The following is a 12,629-nucleotide window of genomic DNA, read 5'->3' as shown; positions in this document are numbered from 1 at the left end:
ACACAATAGAAACACATTCATATGATTAGCCAATCATAACAAAGGTCGTTTAAATGGAGACATCTTAAAGGTACAGTAACAAAAACAGCCTGTTTAATGTTTAAGTCATTGTGACGCACTCCATACTTCATGATATGAAAATAAATCATTGCTTTTAGACGGAAACCCCGTAATTCTATAATTTTTTTCATTAAATCATTACTTTCACAAAAAATTGAAGTGGACTAAAAATAATAATAAAAAGTTGCAAAAAAAGAATACTGGTCCTTCAAAAATCATTTGGACAAAATACCAAATAAACACCATTAAAGAGCCATTTCTCATAATAAAGTCAAACTCATCAATTAATTTCAGCACATGCATATATGCATATTCAAAACACAACACATTTTCTATAATTATCAAATCACACAAATACGTTTTAAAGGAAGTACATACTTGATGCCCATTCAGAGGCACTAGAAGAACACAGACAATCGGCACTTCAGAGTGTAGCAGTGCATAAGCACTACCTTAAACTTTCTTTGTTCTCTTTTCGTCAGTAATAAGTCATGCTTAGGTGCTAGACAGCCGCTTACCAAAATACCTCACACAAAGACATGTCTGTGCACCAACAGAATGAAGTCGCTGCAATTGAATCTGATGTAATTAGTGTTAACACAGAGCCTCTATTAGATCAGCAGAGGAATTTGAACAACAAACAGGCTGACAGCTGAGCCAATTCGGTTTTCAGAAGGGACCTCATAGTGAGCAACGTGTTTCGCAAATACTGCTTTTGATTGATTTGCATACAAATCTACCCACCATTTTCTTCTGCTCTCTCTGCCATTGTTCCTTCACCTCCTTTCTCAACTTATCGAGCTCATTTTTTCGAGCTTGCAGAGGCTAAAAAAGGACATACACTTTTAAAAAAACTAGTACATTTTCAATTAATCAGTTACGCAATGAGAGCATAAGATCAAAATCAGAAAGAGAATAGAAGTTGTACCTGCATGAATTTGTTAGATTGCAGAGCAGCTGTGGTTTGCATGATCAAATGGCTGTATTCAATATCGTTTTTGAAGGCAGATATGTAAATATCCCGGAATGGCATGTGCTCCTGGAATCAACCACAAAGGATTGAACAAACAGATACAAAGCTTTGATAGCACCATAGCTTACTTAGCAAATATTTTTTATAGTCTGAGAATGGAAATGTGTAAGTTTTTGAATTGTACTTTTATGAAGTAGATATGATAGAAATATTGACCTGTTGAGACGCCAGCGCCTTTGCAGATTCAGCCATCTTGGCATAGCACTTTGCACACTCAATGTCTGGGAATAAATTCAAAGGATATGATTAATATAGAGTCTTGGTTTGTCAGTTCAATTACACAGTCAGTCGACTAATTAATTTTTTTTTTTTTTTTTTTTAATACGTTTTTTCTAAGTTTTTAAAAATTGTATAAGTTGTTACACTCAATGAATTATGAATTGATATATATATATACATACACATACATATCCACATATTAGAATGATTTCTGAGGATGTCATGTGACACTGAATATTAAAGTAATAGCGGCTGAAAATTCAGCTTTGCCATCACAGGATTTTTAAAAAACATATTTTATATGGTAATATTATTTCACAATCTTTTCATTTTTCTTTTTTCAAATAAATGCAGCCTTGGTGAGTATAAGACACTTCTTTCAAAAACATTTAAAAAATCTAACAGATTCTAAACATTTAAAAGGAAGCGTGTCATTTGAATCACGTTATCATGACCATTGCCTGTGTTACATATAATGGTATAGCTACTAATCGTGAAATTAAACATTTCTCATTCTCGTTTTGCAAGCCCTGCATGCTTGCTGATTAGCCTGATTGTGTAACCTTTATCCTACTCAAATATTCAATTATACATACATTTGTTATCACATTTTCATTAGTCACTGAAAAACACACAATTAACCACTAAAGCTGAAGACAACTAACAGTAACTCCCTCATCTACTAATGATAGATAAACATGCTTGTACAGATATCTAGATGCTCGACTCACCCATATTAATACGTTTGTCCACCCAGGCCAGGAGTTCCTTGGTATATTTCGACCAGGCTTTGGCATAGAGCAGGGCCGACTCCACCCCGCTGTCACTCCGGAGCAAAGCTCCATCCATCTCCTCCACCCTCGCGGGCGGAGAGGGACCTGCCAAAAGGACAGACACATAGCCAAACACATCTGTGAGGGTGAGCAGCAAGGGCTGTCGCATGGATCCCAGCAAGCCCACCCCAGACATAGGTGATTTTACACCAGGGGCAGGGTGTTTGCGTATGTGTGTGTGTAGGGCAGAAGGAAAGTGTTTACTGACCTTGGGGCTGTATTAGAGTGGATTGTCACTAAGCAGCCCTGCCAGGATTTAAAGTGACAGCGAATGTGTGAGCCGAGAGTTTATTCACACACGCTGAGAATGATCAGTGAAATCTGATCTGAGAACAGGGAGCTGTTTGATATGTGCGAGTCTACGTGGGTGTGATCCGTGCTGCTAAATTCAAACCTTTGCAATTGTGGTTTTATTTCTGTAATGTGACATGTTTATCCATTATCCATCAGGAATCAATTGAATCATAAAAAGTGACATTTATGAAAGGTGGTTGGAGGGGAAGAGTTGAAAAATAAGAAAGTTTACTAACAGTCGAAAAAGAAAGTTGTAACAGAGGCAGAGAAACAATAAAATAAAATAAAATAAAGTAAAATAAAATAAAAAGTTTCAGAGGCAGATCAATAAATAAAATAAAATAAAAACATTTCAGAGGCAGATCTATAAATCAAATAAATAATTATAAATAAATAAATGAATAAATAAACAAATTTGGAATGAGGAGACAATTGTCCAATTGGATTTCATGTTGATTTTAAATTATTTCATTTAAATGTGTTTAATATTTAAATATTAAATTTAATATTTATTAAGTAAGTAACTTATATGTATAAGTAAGTACCTTATATGTATAAATTCTTGATAAAAAATGTTTTATTGGCTCTCACCTGGTGGGTCATCTTTTTCCGGTACACATCCTCCGGACTCCACCGCCAGGTTTTCAAAAGACTGAAATAAAAGAGACGGCAGATTGAACAAACAATCCAATACAGAAAAGGAAACACGTTTTATCTTCCATATCTGGTTTATCTGAGAGTACTCAGTCAAATCACAATGCCAAAGTGTCACTGGCTTTTTCCATGAGATATATCACGGGGGGCGATCCAAACAGGAAGAGCCCTCTTCTCCAAAACAGACCTTGTTTCTATTTTCCTTTACTGAGCATTGCACTCTCTGACCCCCACTTCTAAAGCACAGAAAGCAGCCAGATCCTTCAACCTTTGACGTGACATGCAGCCACCTGTTATTCGGACTGCTTTAAAGTGTATATTGAGGAGTGGAAAGCGGGAAATCTCACCCTGCTCCTGCGGGCCTGAGGAAGCCCCGAGGCTGAGCCATTCTCTACATCTCCCATAAGGAAGTCAGACACTCTGAGGAAGACAAGACAAAACAAACTTAACATTAAAACAACACACACATAAGCGCAGATGCACAGCAGGACCAAAGCTTTGTTTCAAAAATCTATTGAGACAGCTTGCTGCCTATAACCTACATAGGTAGCTGCATCTCAAGAAGGCATCCTAGCAGTCATGGAACCTTGTAAGTGACTGCTTTGGAACGTTGAACTACTTTTAACTTGAGCATCAGCTGCAAAAGACGCAAAACCCTAGTGCAACGGTGAAACACATTCTTCTAACACGTTTACATAGAAAAACAATGGAAAAACAGTGCAGTGGAATGCTAAAACACATTCTGTGTGGACAGTATCGTAACTATCATGACACCTCATAAGTGACCAATTTGGAGTGGTCTACATACGCAGCAACTAAAATACATAGACAAATAAAATTAGCAAGTGAGACTTGACTTAATAGAGTTCCAATAGAGTTTGTTGTTAGCATGTTGCTAAGCTAACACTGCAATTTACTTATAAGCATAAAAATACATAACACACACAAATATTCCGAAATTGCATATTCTTTTGAAGTAATTACATCACAACCGTTAAAAAAGTATGTTCTATATGCCATGAATGTGTAGTATGAATGTAATCCGTAAATACTACATTGCCAAGTTGTTATTATCATGTGACTTGCAGTGTCAGTTGTGTCACTTTGCTGCCATTCACAATTCATCTCCAGTGGCCTCATGGGATAAATTGTCCATTGGATGCACACTTCAGAATCTCACCAGAAGTAGTCAGCCGGGTACTTTTCGCCGACTGTTTTATGAATACTGGGAGTTGTATGTATGCATGTTTGGATGCAGCCATTGCCTTCTATTCAAATGATGCAATGCTTTCTTGTAATCTTTCTAAAACAAAGCATCTTATGAGATAGTATAATCAAGTTGCCCTTTGAAACAGCTTTTGTCTATGATGCCTTAAAATGCTGAAGTTCACTAGGTTTAGGAACAAAGCTAATGACTCACACACACAATCGTGCACACTCCTGATGTGAAAAATAACAAGCAACACCTAAACCACATAGAGTCGGTGTTATCTTATAAAACAGACATGAGCTGAACACACATTCAGCTTGCTGACTCAGGGAGGTCACTATCCTCTGTGCAGATGTTTTTTAAATGAGTAATCGGATAATGTTTCATGACAAACCAATGCTTTTACAGCAACATATAATGAAGCACCTGTGTTGCACTTACACATTGCCAAACGTGAAGGCCAATGTATCTATGGAAGTGTAGATCTCGGAAAAGAGCGTCTGCTTATTGTCTTCATTCACTTCCTTGAAGTTAACACCTGTTTGATGACAAAAGATGAAAAAAAAAAAATATATTTAAATGAAAATATTAAAATACTTGATTATTACATGGATACTGAAACAAATGAGTGAAAAAATAAATAAATATACATAAAATCATATTATATATTAATGTATAGCTAAGGTGTTTCTATAATAATACAAACATAATTAATAATATGTATTAATTAACACTTAAACAATTATAAATTAGTGTCCATCAACTTTTACAGTCACATCCTACATAAAAATGTATGATGCTTATGTCAAATTCTACTCTAAGATTGGAAGTAACATTATGGCTCAGTCTGTAATCTAGAGAAAACTTTGTTTCCTGAGTCTAAACACTGGACTAGTAAAGACAGGGAGGAACTAAACAGCAGTGTAAATAAGCTACAATCAGCTCCAATAATAAACACTGTGAAAATAAACAAGTGGCAGACCTTGCCAAAACCACTGACGCCATTCCTATTTCAACACCCTCCCCCCACGATTCCAAATCTACCCCAACAACACACCCTCCAAAAGAGGAGTTGTGAAGAGAAAGAAGGCCAGTGGATGTCCAGGTACTCCATTACAACATATTTCACCTGTTATATACCTAGTATACCTTCCTATCTGGTCACTACTGGTTTAGTTAACCATTACAGTCTCAGTTTAGCTTTCCGGTGCCACTCAACTGAGAACAAGAAGCTTTAAGAACTCTTGAAAGCCCTCAAAAATCATAGCGTGGCTAAAAAGCAAATTAAGAAGCTGTCTTCAAGACTCAAAACAATTCCTCAAAGCAAACACTTACCGACCACTACACTTCCCATCCAGTTAGCACACACCAAACCGCCAGGAAAAGACAGATGAAAAGTCAAGATCGATTAGTTTCCAGGAATCTTTTTAGGGTCTTTCGCCAAAATTCTCCAACAAACTTTGCCTGAAGACACTCCTGGTCTGAATGGATAAAACAGTTAGGCTGCTCTTCTTGACCTTTTGAGATCTTCCCAAAACGTTTTTAGATTCTGAAGCGAACGTGATGCGGATCACAAGCTCCTTCTACCGCCGTTTACGAAGTTCTGTCTGGTCCTTACGTCCCCTCGTCCCTCCACATACCCCTCCCCAACAGGACATCCTGAAGCTCGCAAGAACACAATGGCAGCCCTCACCATCCACACACAATCCAAATGTGGAAGTTACATCATCAAGCAAAAATGGCATTGTTTTTTAGCGTTTTTCCCCCTTCTCTCTGGGAAATCAGGCACCAGTGAGGCTTGCTAATCAATTTCACCTCTAAATCTAGAGGGAGGAACTGATAAAACATGGATGAGACCAAACATTGAGCCCCCGGAGACCCAGTTTGGACGTTTCCCACAGAAGATACCAGACTTATCTGTTCAGATAAGGATGACACTGACACGTCCTCACATTAGAGGTGGTTAAAATGCAGTCCTAACTTGGTGCGAAGAAGAATTTGATGGATTTGTCTCCTCAAGCTCTGGGAATTTGGAGAGCAGCACTTAGTCAAAAGGTCTCTCGAGTCCATCAGATGAAGGGGGTTTGGAGCGTCCCTGAGGGATGTAGGTGGTGAGAGGTAAAGAGCCACAAGGCTGATGGGAACAAACACACCCCCTTTTTGTTGGCAGCCCATGAGAGACGCTGTACCACAGAGAAACTTCAATTACTTTTGAAACCCAATACATGCAAGAATGTTGCATGAGTTCTTGCATAACAGAAATGCAGGACGAAAAAAGGAAGGTAAAAAACCTCCTTGTGGCTCTTGCTCAAGAAAACAAGCCTTATTTTGATTTCATCAGAACAGGACGGTATGCTGAGCGCTAAAATCATCAAGGACACCTCGCACGAGGTTCGTCAACATCAGCACATATCTTCCCATCAGGATATTCGGCTTTTGGGGAGTTTATATTGGGATGTTCACATAACATTCTGGACCGCAGTCCTCCCTAGAGCCTCCATGAAGGTTTGCCTAAACTCCTGCTGGTCCCTATCTCATCCTGAGGCCCAGCCAGGAGGGTCAGTGTCACATTTCTGCAGCGGACGCATGTGCCGAGCTGAACATGAGAGATTCAGCCCTGTTCAAACTCCACAGTGGAGTTCTTATCATGCTTGGAGCTCCCCGATCCGGATATTCAACTTTCTCTTATTCTAATCTCCGAGCCACAGAGCTAGAACACTGATTATTCAAGTATCACATTACAAAGGTTTCAGTGTGTGTGTGTGTGTGTGTATCTGAGAGAGAGAGAGAGAGAGAGAGAGAGAGAGAGAGAGAGAGAGAGAGAGAGAGAGAGAGAGAGAGAAGAGAGAGAATTATTGGAAGAGAGTTATTGGAAAGTGGTGCCAACATAAGAAGCATCTTCCCCTCTAGTGGTGGAAGCTGGAATTGCACAGATTTAACTTCAGAAACTTAATATTATTAACAGATGCTAGAAAATCGAAGGGTGAAATCATTAGTATTTAAAGGTTTTCATACAAAATGTTTCAATATTTTTTTGTTTTTGTTTTTTACATTTGGTTAAACACTAATTCCCAAATCCAATATTCCCAGCATCTAAAATGTAAATGCAGAATATTTATTTATAAATTAAATCCATAATTTAATTTATAATATAATATTTGTATAGAATTTTAATAATATAATATTAATTAACCTAATTTGCTACAATTACAATAAATCTAAATTAAATTAATCAAATCTAATTTAATGTTCTGATATTTATATAACTTAAAGGATTCATATGCATTCATAAGTATCTAAACTTGCTGTCAATAATACATTCAGTATGTATGCACATGTATGTTAGAAAAAAAACGTTTACGCATACTAAAGACTAAAAACTGATTTAACTTAAATAAATTTGATTACACAGAGAAAACTGAATAGCTGCACAGAAAGAGGAAACCAAAAGGTCTGCATAGCAACATAACTGTTTAGAAAGAGGAAACTGAAAGGTTTGGGGATGTGTTTATACAAAAACATCACATGACCCGCTATGAGATCAACTGTCAAAACAAAGCTAGGCATTTTAGCTTCAGTTCCCAATAACAGTGAAGAGTGCAAGTAAAGTGACCAAATAATAAACCAAGTCCTGCCGTTTAGTCCTGCTTCTATTTGTGTAAACAAGCGAGAACCAGCAGACATTTCAGCACTGAAAATGTTGACATCCGTGACACTACAGGTTACATATCAGCGAATGTGGTTAAATTAATCTTTGTCAATGAAATAAACGAACGAACGAACGCAGTGGTCCTAAAAACTATATGCACACTTAGGCAGCACTTAAAACATCATTGATTTAGATTACAAAATATCAAACTAAGTGGTTTTTAAGACAGCACAAGAAAAACACTCACAATAAGAAGTTTGTTAGATGCTATGCAGATACAGAGATTCTTGTCCACAAGCCAAGTGAAGCATCGCCATGCATGGAGATGCTAATCTTCACCGTGGAACCGAGTGAAATGGGATTCCTCTACTCTGACAAGGACATTGTACTCCGAGCAAGCGTTTGCCCCCACACATATGTGCACTCACACAAACACACTTGTAGACATGCATTGTTCTGCTTTTCCAATGTCAGCCCTGTGAGAAGCTTGAGAAACAAAGATGTCTCTATTTGATTTCCGCATGCATCTCACAGAGCTTTGTATGCACTGGTAGTGGTAATCCTACTGGAAAATCATCTCTGGCAATTTCGGGTTTATCGTTACTAGTGACATGAGACAATTTAGAGTGATGCAGAGTGCAAAACAAGAGTGGGAGGCCCGTGAGAGAGAGTTTGAGGAGCAAGATAGCAATGAATGAGTGTCTCTCCCTCATTCTTCTACACTGTGTAATATTAAAGTCGAAGGAGGAGAGTGAGACAACTCTTTACCTTTGACCTTTGCGATTAGGGTCCCTGCCGCACTGAGGATTTCAACTGAATTCAAGGAGTGATGTTTGGAAATCACAGCTTTCAACACACGCAGCAGCTCTCCCAAACGCTCGTGAACCACCTGGTGCAGACAGTCCTGGTGATCTGAAACACATACAAGGAAGCATTACAGTCATGAAAAAAAAAAAAAAAATCACAAACTTTTTCATTTTCTGAAAAAAAACCCCTGAAAAAACATGACTGGTTGCGAGGGAGTTCCTAGGGTGTTCTGGATCGTTGCTAGAGCATTGATAAGTGGCTGCTTACTGGTCCAAGTCAAAAGAGCCCATCCCATCCATGTTATAATTCACTGAGCAAAAACCGCAAGTTTTATTAATTAGAAACCTAAACAGGCTAGTCAGGTTAGATGCCATATTGAATTTAACAAATGAAAACAAGGCTGTGAGGGATAGACTTACAGTCTTTACAATGGCTCGCACTATATAAAGGCTAGATCAAATAATTTTCACGATTCAACTTTCAAAACTGTTTGTGGAGTTTTTGTCTACTGAAACATTTTCAGCTGAACAATCATGTTGTTAAACAATAGTAAGATCCATGGCACAAACTTTACTTCTATCCAGCACAGCCTCATTTTTATTCCTGTCAAAAATTAAATATGGCGCTGCTGACTAAAGTCTATTCTCTTCAGTTAGTTACATCCATAACTTTAAATATGAGCAATACAAAGTTCTGTCATGAAACTCTAGATTGCGCAGGCTGATAGTTTCTTAACTCAATCTGCTTGCAGTCACATCAGGAAACAGCTGATTGGGCGCCTGATGTATCAGCAGCCAATGAGCTCGCAGCTCAGCCTTCAAATACTTGGTCAGCGTTTGCTGTAGCATTTGGTGTGCGCTTTCAGAAACCCTCCACCTTCCCCAGCTCCACCTGTATAGATCTGCTGTGAGTAATTCATGTATGCTATTGCACAGCAGCAGCGTGTCTGTGTATGTATTGGCAGTAGCAAGTCCTGTACTTGCTCAAACCAAACATGTCAATATTGTCATATCCATTACCATGACAAACCCTCAGAGACTGTCATGACAGCAATAATAATAGTGATGCTTGATTTAGCAAACACCTCTAATAATAGCTAAATAAAGTGTTCTGAAAGGACACACAAGACACAACTGCAAATATCAGAAATCCAAGTTTACATCAATTGTATTAATGTGTTATTTTGACACCTGATTCCAACTAATACGTCATCAAACACTTAACATACACCCGATAGAGGAAGAGCTTACACTTATTCTGAATGAATCTTTTGTTTAGATTAGAAACAAAAACACAATGGCATGAACCTGTCTGATCACTACATCTACATTCACATCTCATTACCTTCTGTGCCTGAGATAACCATTTCTGAAACACATTTGCTTTCATTATGTAATTTCGGCCTGCTGCCTGGTCAGTCCAAGCACACATTGCACAACCCAACAATAGTGCCGACTTTCAGACACATTCAAACTGAACTTCCCACATGGGGCCTTCTTTCTATACAGCTTCTTTTGACCTGTTTCCCCCTAGATTCGCAATAGCACACAAACACATACCCACGCACTCGCTTACCCATAAACACATTCAGGGGCACCATGTTCAGTCGCACCCTCTCCCAGCTATCAAAGCCACATTTGTGCTGACGGTGGCCTCTGGATTACCCGGCATACGGAAAAGGGGATCAGGGAGACTTTACCCCCTCTACCCTCTTTTTTCGCTCCATCTCTTTTCCGAAAAGCAACAAAAAGAGCCTGCGGTGGAACTAATGCTGCTGTGGATGGTGACTACCATGGAAATGACTGCTGCTCTCTGGCCTTAGAGAGCCAATGCAGTTTGACCACATTACAGTCACGCAAGGGAAGTTATAGGAAAACAATTTTAACATTATATATTATAGATGCAACGATATTGAAAAATACTGGCCTTTATTTTCATGATGTGGGCAATAACCGATAAATAAATGGCAGATAATATAAAGAAAATCACAATGTACAAAAAATTTATATAATTGTTTGTATGCTACAAGTCAATTTAGACATCGCAACATGATAACATAAATCATGAAAGATTAAACAATAAATAAAAATGAGCATAAAGTCTAAATAAAAAAATTTATGCAGACTAATAAATAAATAAATAAATAAATAAGACGTTAACTGATATGGTCCTGATATATCATGCAACCTTATTATATAACAGTCCGCTCACTCTGGTTCACTAAGTCATGTGTAATTACAAAAATCAGTGTGTTTCTCAGCTCCTCATGAATATGAACCTTGAAAGTGATGCACTGAGTAGTGTTGAAAAAGTACCGTCTATAATTTCGTTCATGTGTAAATCCCTATAGGCTTCCTATGCAGGTGTACATACATGCCCTGATATGATTAATGATAACCGGAAGGTCGTAAGATATAATTACACAAGGGGTGATCTATAAATACCACCACTGTGCCCTTGAGCAGTAATTGGGATTACTGTAAATGTACAGTATGTTACTTTGAATAAAAGCTAAATCAGCCCTTTTCAAACTTGGGTCCGTGGGTTTTATATATATAAAAAAAAAAAAAGTAATAATAATTAAATTAAATTAAAATAAATTAAAAACATTAAATTTTTTTTTATATTTTTTAATAAATTTAAAAATAAAATAAAATAAAAAATGAAATAAAATAAAAAATAAAAAATATATAAAAAAATTATAATAAAATAAAATAAAATAAATTACATAGCTGCCTTTATATTTTAAGAGTCCTTTGCCTGGGGGTCATAATTTTTTGGGTCTTTGACATTAAAATGTTAGAAAACTCCTTTGCTCAATGACTAACCACTGCATGAGTCAATATGCCAAGCTCACAGAATGACATACATCTACATTGATGTTCAACCCTGCTGCCCTTACCAGTGTGAACAGCAGGTCTGCCACTGTCCTGTTGCTTTAGCACTCATTTATCTTCATCAAGTGTCATGTGTAAGCGCTTCCTGATGAGATAACCCAGTGCTCTCTTATGAGAACTGAACCAAGCTTTTGTTTTAATCTTCTGCAGCCAATCTTCACCAGCTCCCCTCCTGTTCGAAAGAGGCCAACCCTGCACTTCTGACCCTGAGACCCCTCATCATGAGTGCTATTACACATCAGATGAGGTTATTGCATGTGGGAGTGTGCAGGATGTGTTCCTGTAAGCCTCTACAATGTCTTACTCTGAGCTGTGGGAAAAAGGTTACTCTAGGCGATTGTGAAGTCACCATGCTTTCCAAGTTAAATCATCTACAGTTCAATGAGTCAATGAGGCCTTGAAAGAGGAAGAGGAACATCGCCTACAGACACATTTTACATTTGTATCTGAGGAGTTACAACAGTTATCTGAAGACATTTTTGGAATATAAGAAGTTGTGATCATTTTTTAAATGAATTAGCCACACCCCTCTATCCATCCTTCCACCCATCCATCCAAATTTTCCTCAACAAATGTAGCTTTTACAGAATTTATTGCATTTTAATTAGACTTTGTTACATTCAAATTTGAACTGCAATTCTCCATCCTGTTTGTTAGCTCAATTCCAATTCATTAAATGAATTAAAATGTAAAAGACACCATCAATTCATTTCTTAACTGTGTACAACCTCAATGGCTGACTAAGCATAATCTTAATCACTGCAATGTTGCAAGTCCTATACAAATCTGATAAACCTATGCCTAAACTAAACTTTTTTCAAAACTTTCAAACAAGATTGTCAAGTCAACATTCAAAGTTTTGCTTTTCTAGACGGTATACAACCCTGTTTTTCTCAGAGCATGGCACAAACTCAAGACCTCTCAGAGTTAAGTATGGGACTAACTAGCTGACTAAGTATAATCTTAATCTTAA

At 37.6% G+C, this 12,629-nt stretch overlaps 1 protein-coding gene across 6 annotated transcripts in view; it reads right to left on the bottom strand.

Moving 5' to 3' along the window:
* The window catches only part of arhgap29a (Rho GTPase activating protein 29a), a 42,021-nt gene that overhangs the window by 12,281 nt on the left and 17,111 nt on the right, over window positions 1–12,629 (bottom strand). For 3 of the 6 annotated variants that reach the window (XM_082184432.1, XM_082184434.1, XM_082184433.1), the window contains exons 3-10: window positions 8,721–8,864; window positions 4,745–4,841; window positions 3,441–3,513; window positions 3,031–3,091; window positions 2,044–2,190; window positions 1,250–1,314; window positions 989–1,099; window positions 805–885 (exon numbers count right to left, since the gene is read on the bottom strand). In XM_082184432.1, coding sequence (XP_082040558.1) covers window positions 805–885; window positions 989–1,099; window positions 1,250–1,314; window positions 2,044–2,190; window positions 3,031–3,091; window positions 3,441–3,513; window positions 4,745–4,841; window positions 8,721–8,864 — 779 coding nt within the window. Of the gene's footprint in view, window positions 1–804; window positions 886–988; window positions 1,100–1,249; window positions 1,315–2,043; window positions 2,191–3,030; window positions 3,092–3,440; window positions 3,514–4,146; window positions 4,151–4,744; window positions 4,842–5,638; window positions 7,065–8,199; window positions 8,675–8,720; window positions 8,865–12,629 lie in introns of those variants that run through there. The other 3 variants (XM_082184436.1, XM_082184435.1, XM_082184437.1) reach the window with 3 other exon arrangements.

The sequence above is a fragment of the Leuciscus leuciscus genome (genome assembly GCF_965113295.1).
Source record: "Leuciscus leuciscus genome assembly, chromosome: 11".
In the NCBI taxonomy this organism is placed as follows: Eukaryota; Metazoa; Chordata; class Actinopteri; order Cypriniformes; family Leuciscidae; genus Leuciscus; species Leuciscus leuciscus.
The sequence above is the reverse complement of the archived record's forward strand: the minus strand, read 5'-3'. Positions and strand labels throughout refer to the sequence as shown.